This window comes from Microtus oregoni, unplaced genomic scaffold, assembly GCF_018167655.1.
Source record: "Microtus oregoni isolate MIOR12 unplaced genomic scaffold, Mior012 000000F_ref0000247, whole genome shotgun sequence".
Classification (NCBI taxonomy): Eukaryota; Metazoa; Chordata; class Mammalia; order Rodentia; family Cricetidae; genus Microtus; species Microtus oregoni.
In genome coordinates, this window is record NW_024543059.1 from 13,254,659 (window position 1) to 13,274,815 (window position 20,157).

The window sequence follows — 20,157 nt, forward strand, 5'->3', positions numbered from 1 at the left end:
TGTGGATTTTGATTATATTCTTCCCAAATGGGAAGTTTATTCTTGACCTCTTTTTGGAACATACTATCTTTTATTTTGCATCTCCAACAAAAACTGACACTTGGGTAGCTTTGTGTTCACATCCTGTCTCTTGGTGTTTGCCTTCTTCCTGCTTGTTTACCTAGGACTGTTTACCCTCAACGTAACTATAAGAAAAGCAGTTACTAATTTATTAAATCAAACCCTACAACCTGATGAAGAGAAGTGGGCAGGTTAATACAGACTGGGGCGGGAGGGCAGGATGAGAAAGCACTAAATATCTCATTTTGGACTATAATAAATATCTTAATTGTATAAACATTATTTTAATCATATTTTTAAAATAACTGCTGATAGAATTTTAAATGAGGTATTTACATTACAGTTTACAGGGGAAAACGCGTATAAAGAGATTGTGTTTAAAGGTTCGTATTACTAGCATAAATTATTTTTATTTGGACTGACAAAATACAACAATATAACTTTTATAAGAGACTGACTTCACAAAAGAGAATAGAAAGCAAAAAAATAGTCCCAAATTGGAGAAGAGATTTAGATGAACAAAAAAGATGACAATATTTAGATGACATAAAAAGTACACATTGTCACATATCTTGTGACTAGGATTCACAAGTGTCTCAAGTAAAACAATTAACTTCACATGGTCATCTTTATTTAAAATGAGAGGTCATTGACAGATCAGAATAAAGCACTAGGTTCTTTACCTTATTAAAATATACTCTAGAAAGTCGTGCCTATGGTTAGGAAAATTTCACTGGAGGAGGACCAGCTAAGAGTCCTGCCTGGGGAGCTATTAAAGTTCCTAAAAATAAAGATTCTTTTTTTTAAAAAAGTATACTAAAATATAATAAAATAAAAGCTAACACATAGGAATTGAACAGAACAAACCAGCAAAAGGAAACAGCCTGAGAGAAGGCACAAGAAACAGAGACCAACACATTGACACACTCAGGAATCCCATAAAAATACTAAACTGGAAGCCATAATATGTATGCAAAGGACCTGATGCAGACCTGTGCAGGCCCTGTGCATGCTTCTCAGTCTCTGTGAGTTCATATGTATATTGATCATGTTGATTTAGAGGACCTAGTCCTCCTGGTGTCCTCCATGCCCTCTGGCTCTTTCCTGAGCCCTGAGAAGAGGAATTTGATGGAGACACCCCATTTAGAGCAGTATGTTTCAGGGTCCCTCACTCTCTGCAGAATGTCTGGCTGTGGGGTTTCTGTATTTGTTCCCATCAGCTGCAGAGGAAACTGATCTATGAATATAGCAGAATGTCATTAGGAATAATTGTGTTGGTTTTACCTAGGTCCCTGGCTATCTAGTCTCAGGTCCACCCAAGCAGTGGATAGAGGCTCTACCTCATGGAGTGGGCCGTAAGTCAAATCAAATATGATTGGGTTGCTACCACAAACTTTGTGCCACCATTGCCTTAGCATATCTTGCAAGACACCATTGTAGATCAGAGGTTTTGTGGCTGGGTTGGTGTTTATGTTTCTTATAGTAGCTTCCTGTACCAAAGACGCTAAATCTTAGGGGTGATAGCTCTATCTAAGCACCAGTTTGACTTCTCCATGTTCAGGGAGTTGTGTAGGTGTTATCTTCAGCAATGGGGCCTTGCCATTAGTTTGTGGAGAGCAATCTATTGTCTTGGCAAGTCTGGGTTCTATTGGGATTCCAATGTAACCCCTTGGCCAATAACTCAATTAGATGTAATCCCAGTACTGGAAGCTTTATTTGGTAACAAGAGATGGCCAGTTTGGGCTCTGTCTCCCTATTATTTTGTGATTCTATTTAGATCACCTTCATATATGTAAATATTTTAGGAGGTTTCTACTATATTAGGTTTCCACACTACCCCTCAGATGGCCCTTAATTTTAGCTGGCTCTCCCCCTATTCCCTTTCTCATCCTCTTCTCTCTCTCCCCACTTGATCCTCACTGTTCTAGCGCCCTCCTGTCCATAACTGTTCTGTTTCCTTTTCCTTTTTTTTATCTTTTTTCTTTTGGTTTTTAGAGACAGGGTTTCTCTGTGGCTTTGGAGCCTGTCCTGGAACTAGCTCTGTAGACCAGGCTGGTCTCGAACTCGCAGAGATCCGCCTGCCTCTGCCTCCCGAGTGCTGGGATTAAAGGCGTGCGCCACCATCACCCGGCCTGTTTCCTTTTCCTAATGAGATCAATTTGTCTCCCCAGTTCCTTACTTTATAACTAACCTCTGGTTCTTCAGATTGTAGCTTGGTTATCATTGACTTAACTGATATTCACATATAAGTGTATGCATACCATATTTGTCTTTCTATGACTGAGATAACCTCACTCAGGATTTTTTTTGTTCTATCCTATGTACCTACAAATTTCATGAATTCACTTTTTAAACAGCTGAGTAATGCTCCAGTATGTAAATGTGCCATATTCTCTTCAACCATTTGTCTGTTGAGGGACATCAAAGTTATTTCTAATTTCTGGCTATTATGAGTAGAGCAGCAGTGAACAAGTTTGAGCAAGTATCTCTGTGGTAGAATGAAGTGTCCTTTGGGTATATGCCCAAGAGTGGTATAACTGGATCTTGAGCTAGGTTGAGTCCCATTTTCCTGATGAGTTGCCATACTGATTTCCATAGTGTCTATCTATACAAGTTTGCACTCCCACCAGCAATGAATGAGTGTTCCCCTTACTCCACATCCTCACCAGCATGAGCTATCACTTGTTTTATTGTTCTTAGCCTTTCTGAGGGGTTTAAGATTAAGTTTCAAAGTACTTTTGATTTGCATTCCCTGATGACTAATGTGCTGGCTACTTTTATGTCAGCTTGACACAAGCTAGAAATACTTGAAAGGAAAGAACCTCAGTTGAGAAAATGCTTTCATAAGATCAGGCTGTAGATCATTTTCTTATTTAATGATAGATGAGGGGGGTCCAGCCGATTGTGGGTGGTGCCATCCTGGGCTGCTAGTCCTGGGTTCTATAAGAAAAGCAGGCGGAACATTCCTCCATGACTTCTGCATCAGTTCCTGCTTTTGAGTTACTGTCCTGACTTCCTTTGATGAACAGTGATGGGGAAGTGTAAGTCAAATAAACCCTTTCCTTCCCAGTTTGCTCTGTTCATGGTGTTTTCTTTCAATAGTAACCCTAAGAAAGCTAATGGTGTTTAAGATTTCTTTGTTTTTCAGCCATTTGAATTTCCAGTTTTGAGACTCTGTTTAAATCTGTACACAATTTTTAATTAGGTAATTTGTTTCTTTATACCTGGTTTTTGAGTTCTTTATATACTTTGGATATTAATTTTCTATCAGATGTGAAGTTAATAAAAAATCTTTTTCCATTCTGTAGGCTGACACTTTGACAAAATAATTACACACTGACAAATGTTGATGTCCTTTGCCATGTAGAAACTTCCTGGTTTTATGAGGTCCCATTTATTTATTAATTGTTGATCTTAGTGCCTGTGCTAATAGTGATCTGCTCAGAAAGTCTTTTCTCTTGCCAATGTTCAAGGCTATTTCCTACTTTTCTCTTCTGTCAGGTTCAGTGTATCTGATTTTATGTTGAGATCTTTGATTCATTTGGAGTTGAGGTTTGTGCAGGGCAAGGAGTATGGATCTACTTGAAGTCTTCTACTTGCAGCTATCTGGTTTGATCAGCACCATTTGTTGAAGATGCTTTCTTTTTTTCAGAGTGTATTTCTGGATGCTTTATCAAAAGTCAGATGTGCACAGGTGTGTAGATTCATGTCCATCTCATGAATTCAGTTCCATTGATCAGTGTGTCTGTTTTTGTGCCAGCACCATGCTGTTTTTATTACTATAACTCTGTAACACAACTTGAAATCAGGGATTGTGATAGCTCCAGCTATCTTGGGTTTTTGTGTTTCCATATGAAGGAGAATGTTGTCCTTTCAATCTGAGAAGAATTGTGATGGGGTTTTAATGGGGATTGCATTGAATTTGTAGATTGCTTTCAGTAGGATGGCCATTTTTACTATGTTAATCCTACCAATTCATGAGTATAGGAGATCTTTCCATCTTGTGATATCTTCTTCAGTTTCTTTCTTCAGTGTCTTAAAGTTTTTATCATATGAATCTTTCACTTGCTTGTTTAGAGTTAACCCAAGATAATTTATATTCTTTGAGCCTACTGTGAAAGGTGTTCTGTCCCTAATTTCTTTCTCAGTCCTTTTGTCATTTGAGTATAGGGCTACTGATTCTCATGAGTTAATCTTGTATCCAGACACTTTGCTGAAGGTGCTTATCAGCTGTAGAAGTTCCCTGGTAGAATATTTAGGGTCACTCACGTATACTATCATCTCACCTGCGAATATAATACTTTGACTTCTTCCCTTCCAGTTTGTATCCCCTTGATCTCCTTCAGGTGTCATATTGCTCTAGCTAAGATTTCAAATGCTATAGTGAGTAGGTATGAAGAGAGTGGACAGCCTTGTCTTGTTCCTGATTTTACTGGAATTGCTTTGAATCTCATTCCTGGCTCTGTAGCAGACCTCCTCCTCCTCCTCCTCCTCCTCCTCCTCCTCCTCCTCCTCCTCCTCCTCCTCTTCCTTCTCCTCCTCATGAGGCCTCCTTTTCCTCTTCCCCTCACCCACACAGATCTTTCCCTCCTGAACTACTCCCATTGCTTTATCCCAGCCCCCAACTCCAGCAGGAGCCCACAGGCCACTTTGACAAGCAGGCTAACTGCAGATTTTCACCTCTGTCTCAGCTCCCTCAAAACTAATCAATACCCCAGTCTTATCCCCAGCTCTGCCACAAACCACCTTCTGTGCCCCCGACATACCCCGTCTACAGTGGAATAAAGATTCTTTAAAATTCCAGCCTTGTGTTGAATTAGAGGCTCTAAAAGCGGCCTGTAGTGGGAAAAGGTGTTCTCTCCAGTCAGACAGGGGTTTCATTGCCTTTGTACTGAGAAAAGTTGGCTAAAGAAATAGTCCTTGGCACATGGAGACCAAGAATAGTCCTTGGCACATGATAGGTTCTCTAGCCAGTTTTTAATGAGAATTCCATGCCCTGGGCAATTTTTTTTTAGATAGGCTTTGTAAGAACTGGTGCAAAATATGAAATGCATGGCCATTTTATGTACTTGTGTTTGTTTTTTATTTCTATTTTTTTATTTATTTCTATTTATTTATTTATTTATTTATTTATTTATTTATTTTGGTTTTTCGAAACAGGGTTTCTCTGTGGCGTTGGAGCCTGTCCTGGAACTAGCTCTGTAGACCAGGCTGGTCTCGAACTCACAGAGATCCACCTGCTTCTGCCTCCCAAGTGCTGGAATTAAAGGCGTGCGCCACCATCGCCCGGCTTGTTTTTTATTTCTAAAGAAAATGTATGGGGGCTGGAGAAATGGCTCAGTGGTTAAGAGCATTGCCTGCTCTTCCAAAGGTCCTGAGTTCAATTCCCAGCAACCACATGGTGGCTCACAACCATCTGGAATGAGGTCTGGTGCCCTCTTCTGGCCTGCAGACATACACACAGACAGAATATTGTATACATAATAAATAAATAAAAAAAAAGAAAATGTAAATCTGTAGCACTAATTACTATATAGAGGTGACTGGTTGTCACAGTTCAGAACATACCCTTTCTGATGTTTTATGTTTAAATGAACACACACAGAGTTTTATGGGATTGTCTTTTTTTTTTTCAGTGTATATCCCCTTGACCTTGATAAATTACTATCTTTTCAAGCCCGTACATAGTAGATCGTGACTGAGGTTTATAGTAGTATATACTACTTAACATTTATTTAACCATTTCTACCTATACTAATGATCTTATATTTCTTTGGGCTGGAGTGGTCCAGTGAACTTTTTGGTTTCTTTATGTTTCCAGGCTCTTCTACAAGATAGACTGTTTGCTAGCAGTAGAATTGTTAAACTATGGTGTGTTTTTTTTAATTTTATAATAAAAAGAATGGTATCAATTTCTTAAATATTTGCAGTAGCATTGCTAGTACTTGTTTTGTCCAGTTTCCTGTACACAGTTTCAGGCACATTTCTAGGTTTAGGAAACAATTCATTAAAACCACAGAAGTAGCCTAGCATTATAGCTTGACCTATAATCCAAACACTTGAGATGTTGAGGCAAGAAATTGTTAAACTTAAGTGCAGAGTGAGACCCTATCTCTAAATAAATAAGGAAAACAATGATAGAGAAAACATAAGAAATGTTCTTCATAATCTTGAACTAGGAAATGCTCTTTTTTTTATTTTTTTTATTGAGAAAAGGAGAAAAAAAAAAACAAGTTTCCACCTCCTCCCAGCCTCCCATTTCCCTCCCCCTCCTCCCACCCTACGCCCCCTCCTCCCACCCTTCTCCCCCTCCCCCCACTCCTTTCCCCCTCCCTCTCCAGTCCAAAGAGCAGTCAGGGTTTTCTGCCCTATGGTAAGACCTAGGACCTCCCCCCTCCGTCCATATCTAGGAAGGTGAACATCCAAACTGGCTAGGCTCCCACAAAGCCATCACATTACATAGGATCAAAACCCCGTGCCATTGTCCTTGGCTTCTCATCAGCCCTCATTGTTCGCCATGTTCAGAGGGTCCAGTTTTATCCCATGCTTTTTCAGTCACAGTCCAGCTGGTCTTGGTGAGCTCTCAATAGATCAGCTCCACTGTCCCAGTGGGTGGGTGCACCTCTCGTGGTCCTGACTTCTTTGCTCATGTTCTCCCTCCTTCTGCTCCTCATTGGGACCTTGGGAGCTCAGTCCAGTGCTCCAGTGTGGGTCTCTGTCTCTATCTCCATCCATCACCAGATGAAGGTTCCGTCCTGATGGGATTCCTCAGCAACTCTAGGAAATGCTCTTAAGCAAGATCCAGACTCATAAGCCACAAAGGAAAATGATTAATAGTTTTAATAAACAAATGGTGATGTCTGCTGTATGCAGTGACACGTGCAGCCAGTCCTAACTCATCAGGAGGCTGACATAGGAGACTGTGAGCTTGAGGCAACCCTGTGAGACACAGGTAGAAGCTATATCAAAGAAGGAATTCTGCATATGTGAGTATGGATGTGCATTTGCCACAGCTTATGTAGAGTCAGTTCCTTCCATCGTGAGTTCCTGGAGAGGAACTCAAATTCACATTGCCAGGCTTGGGCAGCAGACACTTTCACCCTCTGAGCTGTCTCCCAGCCCTCATTCAGCACTTTGTCCCCATCTCTGTCTCTACCCCCTTTTTCAGACACACAACACGTAGAGTTAGGATTCAACTTAAAATGTCTTCCACTCAAGCATTGCTGAATGCAGCGGGAATACAGCCGTGAGAAGGACAAGAGAGATTGTCGCAGTGCCAAGAGACAGATGTGCACAAGCATGCATTCCTGTGTCAGAGAGTGCTAAAACAATAAACCAGAAGGGAAAGGGGCAGGGAAGGAAGTGGTTTTGAAGTAGGCTGTGAAGAGTCTTTCTGATGGAGTTGAACAGAAATAGGAGTGAGGTGAAAGAGCTGAGCGTGGTCCCTTCTAAGAGAAGAGATCTTGCCCCGAGAGGAGCCTTCGCGTCTTTCCCTGGGCCCTGCCCCTTAGGACTTCTGACCCCCTCGGCCTCCAGCTAGACTCTCAGGATGAATGGGCACACAAATTATTCACATTTAGCCACCATGTGGAATCCAATCCCTTGATCTCCATGTCATGATTACATCACCCTCATGTTGGTACATTTTAATCACTAATTCGTCCCCTAGTAAGGGAGAAATTCCTACTGTGTAGCTGTGGGGATGCCCAAATACCCAATACTGGACAGATGTGACAGGCAGCAGACTATTAATTGCATTACTCAAAGCCTGGAGTGAAAAAAAGACATTATACACCCCACCCCACAGGCCCAATGGTAGCTCTACTCAGAAGCGGTGGACAGTGTAAAATGGGGCTGATAGTTTCAATAGGATCAGGTGCCATGCAGTTACCACAGGAGAATATGTTTGGTTATTAGAGTAATTTCAAGGGTCGACAGGGAACTGAATGCTGATCCTCGGGGATAGTAGGAGCTCTGCCTGTTACCTTTGATTGGAAAAGATTCTTTGTATGAGGGCCATATCCATGGGTACAGGCTGGGAGAGCTGTCATGTATCCATGGGTACAGGCTGGGCGTGCAGTAGAGGCCCTCCTAATTATATTAGATGTTGAGCTTTCAAATGTCATTTAAGCCAGTTGTGTTCAACCTGTGGGTCACAATTCTTTCACAGGGGTCACATATCAGATACATTTCATTACAACTCATAAAAGTAACAAAGTTGCTGCCGGTAGTGGCACAGGCCTCTAGTCCCGGTACTTGGGAGGCAGAAGCAGGCAGATCTCACAGTTCGAAGCCAGCCTGGTATAGAGTAAGTTCCAGGACAGCCAAGGCTACTTAGAGACTCTGTCTCAAAAATAAATAAATAAATAAAACAAAACCAAATAAAAACAAATAATAGCAAACAAAAACAAGTGAGCTCCATGTTCAGTAAAAGACCCTGTCTTGATGGAGTAAAATAGAACAATAGAAGAAGACACCCCGTGGCCGCCATGCCCTCTGCACAGGTGTGCATAGTTACACACAGAGAAAATGGCTGTAAGGAGCTAAGTGTGTGGAGCATGCCTGTAATCTCCGCACTCAATGGCTTAGTCAAACGGATATTGAGTTTGAAGTCAGGCGGGTTACCTAGTGAGAACTACAAAGAAAAAACAAAAAGCAAAAAACCTCAGAATTGTAATTTGCTTACATGTTCATTTATTTTAAACATGCAGAAGTAATACCAGCTTCACAGTAGTGTAAGAAATTTTAAAAGTTCACATGAAAACAAACCCATTTGATTCCTGTTTTTAAAATGCTTGCAAGTTTTCAGTTTCTATAAGAATTTATTTCTAAATGGCTACATACTTAACAGGACTTTCTGAAAGAATTAGGAAAATAAGCTTGCAGTCTGAATACAAAAAGCCTGAAGATTTAGAGGACTTTATGTTAATACAAACACCATGGCTCATCTACAAGAACCACAAGAGACTGACAAGAGTGTGTCAAAATCGCCTAGAGGCTTCTTAAAACACTGATTCCTGGGGACTGTAGTCCTGTGCCCTCTGATGTCTAGTATCTAAAAACATAGTTCATGCATGCATTGACTAGCTCTAAGATTGTTTACAATCAGCAGACTAATTTTGGAACATGTTACAATTAGAAAATCTGTTCTTTTTTTTAAAATTTGAGAAACAAATGAGGCAAAATTATTTACACTGAAATGACTTGATTCTGTCTTTTTGTTTGTTTTTGTTTTTCAAGATAGGGCTTCTTTGTGTAGTGCTGGCTGTCCTGGAACCAGCCACGTAAACCATGCTAGCTCAAACTCACAGAGATCTGCCTACCTCTGCTTCCAGAGTGCTGTGATTAGAGGCGTACACCACCACCACCCGGCTTCGATCTTTATGGGTTTGATTAAAACAGCAGCAGTAAAGAAATACAAGAAATTTTCTATTTATATAATAGTCATTTTAGTCCTCTGATATAAAGGTTTTCTTTTGTAAATTATGAGAACAAAAAGGAAATTGAAAAGGGAGAATTTTTCTCCTTTATTACCACTGACCTTACACATAGATGTTTATATTTTCCTATTCCTTCCTAGTATCCATCTATAAAAATACATACATATAATTATAATCAATGATGAACATAAAGTATTTTTCTTTTTTGCTTAACAAAGTCATGAGATTTTCCCATTGTGATATGGTAGATTTTTTTATCATATGACAACAAAGATTGATAAGCACTATTTGTCGTACTTAGATAAGTGAACCAGTCTGTTTGTGGTTGATGCTGAAAGTCCTCCCAGCATGTCAGCAGTCTGGTGTGGCTGCTGCCCTAGTCACAGTGAATGGTAGATGACGGTAGAGTGTGAGGGAAATCCTTCCTAGAAGACAGGAAGTGGCAGAGATCTTAGGAGGTGGGCTCTGGCTTTTATAAAACTAACTCAGAGATCCTCTGAAAACACCATGATCTCTTTCCCAGGACAACGTCCCAGGAGCTTCTTCCAGTAGAGGTACTATCACTTCTTCATATCCCTACACTGGGGAACTAAGCTTCTAACACATGAACGATATTTAAGCAATAGTATTAGGGATAACATTCTAAATATGATATAGCTCCTGCAGGGGCTAGGGAAATGACTATAGATAGGGAAGCATGAAAGCCTGAGTTCAGATCCTAGTGGAGTAGATCTGTTACGCTCGCTGGCTGCCCAGCCTAGTGGCATCAGTGAGCTTCAGGTTCAGGGAGAGACCATGTTTCAAAAAATAAAGGTGGGAAGCAATTGATGAAAGGCCCCTGGTGTCCGCCTCATGCCTCTGCATGCATGCACATGCCTGCATACAAACAAGATACAGCCCCTGGAAAGTTTCATGGGCTAATGGTATTAATAATTATCTAGAGCCTATTTATTGAGCACCTGGAGCTAGGGATGCTAAGCGCCTTTCATTTGATAGTCACAGTAGTAATACGTGTGTCATGTGAAGAGATGAAGAAGCTACAGTTGAGTAATTTGCACAGGATCACATAGCCAGTAAGTGACAGTCATGACTTGTACTCATATCTAGCTAGATTCCAGAGGAAAGCGTGGTCAACAGGTAGATTTACAATGTTAATACTAAATTTCAGAGCCCCTCATTTGTCAGTGCAGGGCTTGAAATGTTCAAGGTAGAATTAGAAAGCTGTATTTTAACTAGAAACCATTTCTAGATAAGCATTTTGGGAAATTGCTGATGATTTCTTGGAGCTTATTATTTTGCTAACAAAATATTGTAAACAAATACTCATTTTTGTAATTGAATAATATGTGTCTCTGAAAAAATGAGAAGTTCAGCCATCAGAGAAGACAGAAAGAGAATAGCTTGCTGTTGCTTGTATGTAAGCCCAGCAGCATTCAGGGGGCAGAGGCTGGAGGACAGCCTGGGGCTACGTAATGGGTTCCAGGCAAGACTGAGTTACAGTATGAGACCCCGTCTCAACATAACAAAATTAAAAATAGCACGCTTATAAATAATCGCATCTAGTTTCATGTTGTATCATGATATGAGGAGAAGAATGATCATTTCTTGGAATATTTTAGGGAATTTTGACCTTACTCTATCTGAAGTTTTTAACCTCAGCAGCACTTGGAACTGGTAGATCTTGCCGGGCAGTAGTGGTGCACACCTTTAATCTCAGCACTTGGGAGGCAGGAGGATCTCAGTGAGTTCGAGGTCAGCTTGGCCTACAAAGCGAGTTCCAGGACTGTTATGTAGAGAAACCCTGTCATGAAAAATTAAATAAATAAACAAACAAACAAAGAACTGGTAGATCTTGAGAAGCGCTGACTTATCTTTATTTAAAAAAACAAAACAAAAACAGAAATGGCCGGGCAGTGGTGGCGTACGCCTTTATCCTGACACTTGGGAGGCAGAAGCAAATTGATCTCTGTGAGTTTGAGGCCAGCCTGATCTACAAGAGCAAGTTCCAGGACGAGCTCCAAAGCTATAGAGAAACCCTGTCTACAAAAAGAAAAACAGAAATTGCCCAAATACGTAACTAGGAATGATACATATGCAACAAAAAGCTATAGAATCTGGAACATGGAAGTGAAATAATAAATGTGTATCTTTATTAAGTCTTATGTGGTTGGAGAGAGAAACTCAGCCTGGTCCAGACTAATGGTTGCATAATAGTACATTATTAGTTCTCATACCCCCTGTGTTAAAATGTATTCTAGAGATATATGTTTGTCATTACTTTTAAAAGTACAGCTTTTGACATCAGACAGTGATAGCTCACACCTTTAATTCCCTGGACTCAGGAAGCAGAGGCAGGCGGGTCTCTGTGAGTTTGAGGCCAGCCTGGTCTACAGAGCTAGTTCCAGGACAGGCTTCAGAGCAACAGAGACACCCTGTCAAAAGTCCAGCTTTTGCTTCATTTCACTAGAACAGATTACCAAATGTAGGAGTAATTCTGTTGAGTCAAAAGGTGTGAATAGTTCAGCCTCAATAAATTATTGTAATGGATATAACTAATTTACAGTTTTAAATAGAACCAAATAGGATGTTTAGAAGAATTTTGCTAGGTTTGAGAAAAAACTTAGAATTTTTATTACACTAATATTATTTTAAAATTGGCAATAAATTATTAAAACATTGTTTCTATTGTGTTTACAACATTCTTTCATAACTGAATTTATCTTTAATAGATTGATGAACTCCCAGAGGGAGCTGTGAAGCCTCCAGCCAACAAGTATCCCATCTTCTTTTTTGGTACCCATGAAACGTAAGTTAACAAAATAGCCTAAGTTTCAACAGCTCTGATCTGACTCCACTAGATTACATATTAATATGTGATCTCTACTGTTTAATGTTAGTTATTATGTCCTCTTATAAAATAACAGACAACACATTTTATTACTGTAAGGTGCACTAGTTATTTTTGCATGTTATAACAAAACACAACGGAAGCAAGTTTGGGAAGAAAATCAGGGGATTTCAGTTCCTCACATCAGGGAAGGCATGGTGGAGTCTATGCAGGAAGAATATGTGGTTATAGGTTTTTACATGTGGACTAGGACTAGGACATGTAGAAAAGGCAAGCCTGGGGGCAGGCATGGCCATAGCGTAAAAGGTACGTTTCTAATGACCTATCATTCATGCCTCACTCCGTAAGACTCCACAACTTCCCAAATTAACATCACTGTCTGGGTACTAAATGTTTGAACCTAAGAGCAGGGGAGAGGGGGCATTTCAAATCCAAACCATAAAGTAAGTTTTTGTTCATAGAAGTCTTGATTACTGAAAGCACATCTTTGTTTTAAATGCCATTTCTGTTTCTATTTTAAGTGTGGGTTATCAAACCAAGTCTCCTTTCAGGACACTTGTGAAGTCCTAGAGCAATTGACTTACTGCTGGGACTCTGTACATGTCCCGTTTAGAGAAGCATCTTCCACTCATTTTTATAGGACAAAGTTATGTTCTCTTAGCTCTTTCAGCTTTAGACCTAAAACAAACATACTGCCTTTTAAAGATTTTATAATTACATTTGTTAATATATGGATTCTAGTAATATATACGTTTATTTCCTTTATTCACAGTAATCCAGAAGTGGGCACAGGTGAGGGTGGATAGACAGGTTTGCACTAAATGAGTTCTAAGAGTTGCACCCTCTCTCAGATCCTACCATTCCTTGGTATTACCCTTGTGTGCCTGTTCGTGAGAGCCTCGCTATATAGACCACATTGGCCTTGAGCTCACTGAGATCCCTCTGCTTCTCCTAAGTGCGGAGGTTAAAGTCATTTGCACACCTAGCTCATTAGCTTTATTTAAATACTAACGTTTCCATTGTGCATGTGCATCTTCTAGGGAGAGGGAAAGAGAGAAGAGTGAAAAACAGGATGACTTGTAAGGAGATGGCAAGAAAGGTCCCTCAGTCACTTCTGCTTGCACTCATTCCAGTGTCAAGAATTTGGTCATGGACCCGCACACAGCCATAGGGAAGCTGGGACGTGGTTTCCAGTTTAGCAGTTCTGAAATATGGGAGAAGTAATAATCTGTTAATGAAGAAGAAGGTTTGGGGGACAATTTGCAGTCTTGCCACACTCTATCATTTACTGTCATTTAAATGTTAGCAGAGTTTGAAAGGAATCTTAGCTTGCTATTTCTCCCATTCTAACTTGACCTCATTCTGGTCTTGAAAGCACCAGGGTAAAGTCCTGAAGACAGAAATTTATTTTCTTGTGTGAGAGATAATGTGTATCTTTCAGGAAATAATCTTTTAGGGCTTTTTGGTATTGTTTTGAGTTTAGTTTATTTTGGCTTAATTATATTGTTGTTGTTCTGTTTGTGTGTATGCGTGTGTTGCTGGACTAGTTACAAGTTCTCAAGGAGGCAAGAAGCTAAACCCAAGTCTTACTTTCATCTGACAAACACTGTATATACCTTTTCTTAGGTTGCTAGAAAGCTTAGAAGTAAATGTTTTACCTATAAATAGAATATGCTTTGTGATACATATTTTATTTACCTCACTCCTGACCTTATTTTATATGCATACCATTGTTCTGATTTCCTTAGAATGACCTGTTCAAATTATCTGGCTGCATTTTTGGGGACAAGGCAAAAGTTAACTTAGAAAAATCTCACTTGTACTTTATGCACCATTTACTAAAATTATGTGTTTACTTTTATTCCCTTGGTAAGTATTTGTTTTTTTAAGGTATTCTGTAAATCAGTGGAAGTGGAAAGGTGCCCTTAAAGACCCGCCAACTGGCACACAAACTTTAATCAGCTTAACCCACAGTTGTTTCCTATGCATAGATCAATGATTGCAAAAGTCAAAGGCCAGAGTAATAATTCCTGTTAAGTTTCCTTGAAAGTGAAGTAGACATATAATGTTCACTTTTTCTCATGTTCATGTTGTTCATCAAATACAACTTTAACTTACCCATCCCTCAAAAGTTTTATTTTTGGTTGTGTATTTGAGCATTTCCTTTGCCCTCTTCCAACTCTTCCTGGATCCACACCTCCTTTCCTACTCATTCAACTTTGTGTCTTTTCTTTTTAAACCACCAGGACCAATTTGTGCTGCCCAAATATTCTTGGATGTGTGGTATCTTAGTTTAGATTCCTATTAATGTGAAGAGACACCATGACCACGGCAACTCTTATAAGGAAGAACATTTAATTGTGGTGGCTTACATTTTCAGAGGTGCCTACTGAAGGTTCTGTCCCACTCAGTCCCGCAGCAATTCAGTCCCAAATAAACACACAGAAGCTTATATTCATTATAAACTGTTTGGCCTATTGCTTAGGCTTATTACTAACTAGCTCTTACAACTTAAATTCACCCATAATTCTTGTCTATGTTTAGCCATGTGGGTTGGTACCTTTTCTTAGTAAGGCATTCTCATCTTGCATCCTCTGTTTCTAGATTATGACTGCATTTCTTCCTAGAATTCTCCTCGTCTGGTTGCCCTGCCTATGCTTCCTGCCTGTCTACTGGCCAGTCAACATTTTATTAAGCCAATATGAGTGACAAATCTTTACAGTGTACAAGAGCATTATCCCAACAGCACAGATGTTTAGTCCATTATCATTATGGTGTGACATGGTGGCATGCAGGCAGACATAGTGCTGGAGAAGTAGCCAAGTGTCCTGCATCTTGCCTTGAAGGCAACAGGAAGTAGTTTGAAACATGGGTATGGCTTGAACATGTATGAGACCTCAAAACCCGCCTCCATAGTAACACACTTCCTCCAACAAAGCCACATGTCCTAATAGAGCCACTTCCTTTGGGGGGCATTTCCTTTAAAACAACCACATGTGATCTTCCTGGAGTATGGCTAACTAACAGGTCTACACTTCTCTCCCTGGTAGACAGGGTCTCACAGAGCCCAGAATGGCTCAACTCCTGCCTCCACCTCCCATGTGCATTGTCAGTGCCAACACACTTAGTATACATAGATTTGTTAGTTGATTTTTTTAATCATCTGGAGAGATCATTGCTATACCCAGTCAGAAAATGGAATTTATGAATTACTGCTAGCATGTTGACTGAAAGGTTTCAGTATCATCTTTTTCTGATTTCTAAATTCCTATCTCTAGCTCATAGTTTTCTTTAATCCCCAGAAAATATTTTCTAGCTCCCTACTTGATATCTTCTTTTGAATGTTTTAACTGGGACTTCAAGTTTTACAACTAACAATATGCTTCATCCCAAATTTTTTTATGCAAGAGAAAAATCGTAACATTTCAGAAACTAACAATTCTAGCTTTCTTATTAGGTAGCCTCAAATCCAGTTTCTCCACCAAGGTTTCTTTCCTGAGAATGAAATCTGAATTTGATCAATTCTTTAGCCAACTACACCCTGGCCCAAGTTGCCATCATTTTTTATTTCTGTAGCCTTCTGTTAGTTCTTGCTTACCTCCTAGTACCTAACCTTCACTTGGTTTCCAACATGACAGCCAAATGGTGCTATGAACAAAACTCAGAACCTTGCATGGCTTCCCATACTACTCAATACCTTTGCAATGAGCTCCAAGGCCCTAACAGGTCGCTAGCCTGTTACTTCTCTAACCATGTCCATACTGGTTACTGTTACTCAATTCACTCTAGCTGCCCTGGCCTCTTCTGTGTTTCTCAGACACACATTTTTTTCCCCAGGTAACAGCACAGAGGATACCTTCACCTCCTTTACTTAGAAGTTCCCTTCCTGGTCATGCCTTCTCCAGTCTTTATAGCTGTAATTGTAGAAGTCATCCCTAATGTACCCATCTGGGATGGGCTAGTTTTAATTGTCAACAGCCCAACCTAGACTCACCAGGAAAAGAGTTTCAGTGAGAAATTAGCTAGGTGAATAATTTGTCTGTGAGGGGTTGTCTTAATTGGTTATTTGAACTAGAAAGACCCACCCACTGTGAGAGCACCATTCCCTAGGATGGATTCTGACTGTCTGAGTGGAATGAGTTGAGCTTCAGCGTGCATGTGTTAACTCATTGCTTTCTGCTCTTGACTGTGGATGTGATGTGTCTAGCTACGTCAGAACCCTTGACTTCCCGACAGTGGTGGATGTTTAACCTCAACTATATGCCAGATCAACCCTTTCTTCCTTAAGTTGCTCTGTTAGGGTGTTGTATCACAGAAACAGGAAAAGAAACTAAGACACCATCCTTCTTCGTATACAAGAAATATGTGTTTAGTTTGCCATTTTAATTGGTCTACTATCAGCACCTGTGCTTCCTGAAGGCAGCAATTGCTGTGCCTTATTCCCATACCATTGCAACAATGCCTGACACATTATAGGAGTTTAACTGGTATTTGTCATATTAATAGCTATGTAAACTTTAATTTGAAATGTCTCAAGGATGTCAGCCAAAGTGAGCCTTAGTAGTTTCACTCACTAAATTAAGATCACAAGTCACGATATTAAAGGTTCTGTTCAGTGTGCCCCAGTCTGTTAGTTACAGAATTTAACTACTTTTTCTTGAATATAATTAATTTAGTTAGGAAAGCTTTAAATTAGATATAATTTTGTTTACTTTGCCACTTCTGGGTTGTTCTCCCCCCAAGCAATTTACAGAAATAATTTTGGCTAGGCTAAGTATTCTAAAATAGTATACAGAATTAAATAATTTTTATTCCAGTATTTAAATTCCTAATATAAATCTCACAAACCCTTACTTACAGTAAGATTAACATAAATACTAGTTTAAAATGATGATTGACACAATCAAAGTAAATAGCTCTAATTCTATCTTGTGTAACTAGAAATCAATTTTAAACGAAGTATATCGGTAATATTAATATAAAGTCAAAATTGGACAATCCACAGTTGCTGACTTTACATACTCAGATATCCATTTTATTGCCTTGAAATATGTTTCTAAAGCATCTTGTGATATGTGTTTAACCCAGAGGGTTTCTGTATACTTTAAATAACTTTATTGTAATGTGCTCTGACGTCATATTTGATCTTGATATTACAGCACCTTGTATTTGAAGGTCAGCGTGTCAGTTCTATTTCTGATCTATCTCTGCAGTGCATTTCTAGGTCCTAAAGACCTTTTCCCATATAAGGAATACAAAGACAAGTTTGGAAAGTCAAACAAACGGAAAGGATTTAATGAAGGATTATGGGAAATTGAAAATAACCCAGGAGTGAAATTTACTGGGTACCAGGTAATAGTTTGCATCACAGTCTCTTGTTGTACTCTTATTCCTTGCTTTTAACTCTTATGCATCTTTGTAAAATGTCCTTCTTGTTAGTACTCACCTTCCATTCGTTTGAAGTCAGAGTTCTTCTTTGGCTATAGCAGCAGTTTTTTTTTTTTTTTTTTTGATTAAGTACCAAGTCTTGCCCAGAGAGTCTGAGTTAAGTGGCCATTGAAAAATTGACTCTGACAGTCATTTGGGTCATTAATTGAATCAGGATTACCCATATTGCTGAGATTAGCTTCAAATTCTTGACCACAAGCAACCCTCCTACCTCAGCCTCAGCTGGAATTAGAGGTGTGTGCCACTATGCCTGGCTGTCATAAAATGGTTCTTTATTTTAAAATGTTAGAAGTAGGCCAAAGTCTTTGAAATTTAAGCGGAGTGATTGTTTCCACAGTTTGTGTTCCTTTTTTTTTTCCAAAATGTAATTGTCTGATTTTTTTTTCCCTTAGACAATTCAGCAGCAGAGCTCTTCAGAAACTGAGGGAGAAGGTGGAAATACTGCAGATGCAAGCAGCGAGGAGGAAGGCGATAGAGTAGAAGATGGAAAAGGCAAAAGGAAGAATGAGAAAGGAGGCTCAAAACGGAAAAAGTCCTACACTTCAAAGGTCACTGACAACCTTCGTCCCACTATTCATGTCTCATGCATGTTCACTAAAGGCTTTCATCTGGGTAGGAGGTATAGTTCCTTGGCAAAGTGCTAACCTAGAACATATGATTCAGCCACATCCCCTCCCCCACCCCCACATACACACTAAAAACTCTAGAGGCAGAAAGGCAGAAGCCCTGAGGTATTCGGGGAGTCACAGCTGATTGCCCTGAATGTACTGTATGCTTAGTTGAAGGAGGAAGGTTAAACATAATACTGTAGGGTGCATCCGTACCAGACATTGAGTTAAACTGGGTATGCAGGACTGAGGATTCCGACTCCATCGAAAGGGAGAGGGGGCACAATAAACAAGTAAATAATAAACAAATGTAAATTATGAAAAGAGGAAGAAAACAGAAAGCACAGGTACCCTTAGATCTGGAGCACAGAGACACAGGTGAACAGGTGAATGCTGAACAGTGCAAACTGGCAAGCGGTGTCGGTGAATGGGTCCAGGTTCTGTTCCAGACGTAGCAGCAGTGACGCGATGGCAGATTTACAAAGGGAAGGAGTAGGTTTGCTATACGGTACTTTAGATATGAGGTCAAAATACCCTGAGATTTGTGAAAACTTGAAAGTAAGCTGAAAGTAAGAGAAATGGATCCTTGAGGAGCTAAGATTAGTTCAAGATTCAGTAGAGTCTGTCACATGATTGAACACTTGAAATTATTTCTGTTTCGATTCTTGTATTTATTGGCTCTATATAATTAGGAACCCCTGAAAAAACAAGTACCAAGAGCTTCTCATACAATTAGGATTTGACTTTGGCAGTTGTTAAAATCTACCTACTAACATATAGCTAAAATGATATCCATTCATTGTTATTTCCTATGTTGTGTGATTCACTATGTATCTTAGTGACTACTACTAGGGCTGGAGAGATGGTTCAGTAGGTAAAATGCTTACTGCACAAGAATGAGGACCAAGTCTAGATAACCTAGCACCCACCTGAAATCGGGGCCCATGTGGCTGTAACCCCCGAGCTGGCAGGGTAGGTGAGACAGGATGATCCCTGGAAGGGGCTTGCTGGTCACCCAGTCTAGCCCAATGAGGGAGTCCAGTAAGAGACCCTACCTAAAAATATTAGGTAGATTCAGGCCCTTTTGAGACCGTTGTGTTCTACATATATATATAGGCAGCACTAAATGTATGCAATGGGTATTAAATTTTTAAAAAAAAAGCACAAGCACCATGTAGTTAGGAGGGGAAAATAGTGGGGAGGGGGTAGGAGAAATTGGACACATGCACACACACACACATAAGCAAACAAATGATTGCTTTTGGTGAGGATAGAGTTGGTTAGTTTTAAGTTGAATTTCTTTAAGCATTTGTGTTTTCCTTAAACATCCATTTGAATTTCTACTTAATTGATTACCTGCTGAGCTTGTATGGAATGTGTTTGCAACCTTAAATTAGGTAAAAGCTACATAAGGCTTCAAAGACTTAACAATGGACATGTTGCCTTTAAATGTCACTATTTCATTGCATGTTTCCACCATCAACAGTACCAAGACTCATAGTTAGGGTATAGTTAGCACTTCACAGCAGTAAAGGTGAAGCCTGAAATTTACCATTTAAAGGATTGTTTAATTTTAATTAATTAGAATTAACTATTTTTATTTAATTGAAATTTTCATGATCACTTAAGAACTGTGTTTATTTTTTCACTGTTGGTGGCTTTCCACAATGCTAGGAATTAAAACTCCTTGTACATGCTAGGCTAATACTCTACCACCTGAGCTACTTAGTACCCAGCCCAGAATTCTAACTTT

General features: G+C 39.6%; 1 protein-coding gene across 1 annotated transcript in view; it reads left to right on the forward strand.

Annotated features, from left to right (window-relative positions):
- The window catches only part of Hdgfl3 (HDGF like 3), a 54,227-nt gene that overhangs the window by 21,297 nt on the left and 12,773 nt on the right, over positions 1-20,157 (forward strand). The window contains exons 2-4 of the mRNA XM_041660880.1: positions 12,230-12,306; positions 17,562-17,700; positions 18,189-18,344. Of these exons, the coding sequence (XP_041516814.1) occupies positions 12,230-12,306; positions 17,562-17,700; positions 18,189-18,344 (372 nt within the window). The remainder of the gene's footprint in view (positions 1-12,229; positions 12,307-17,561; positions 17,701-18,188; positions 18,345-20,157) is intronic.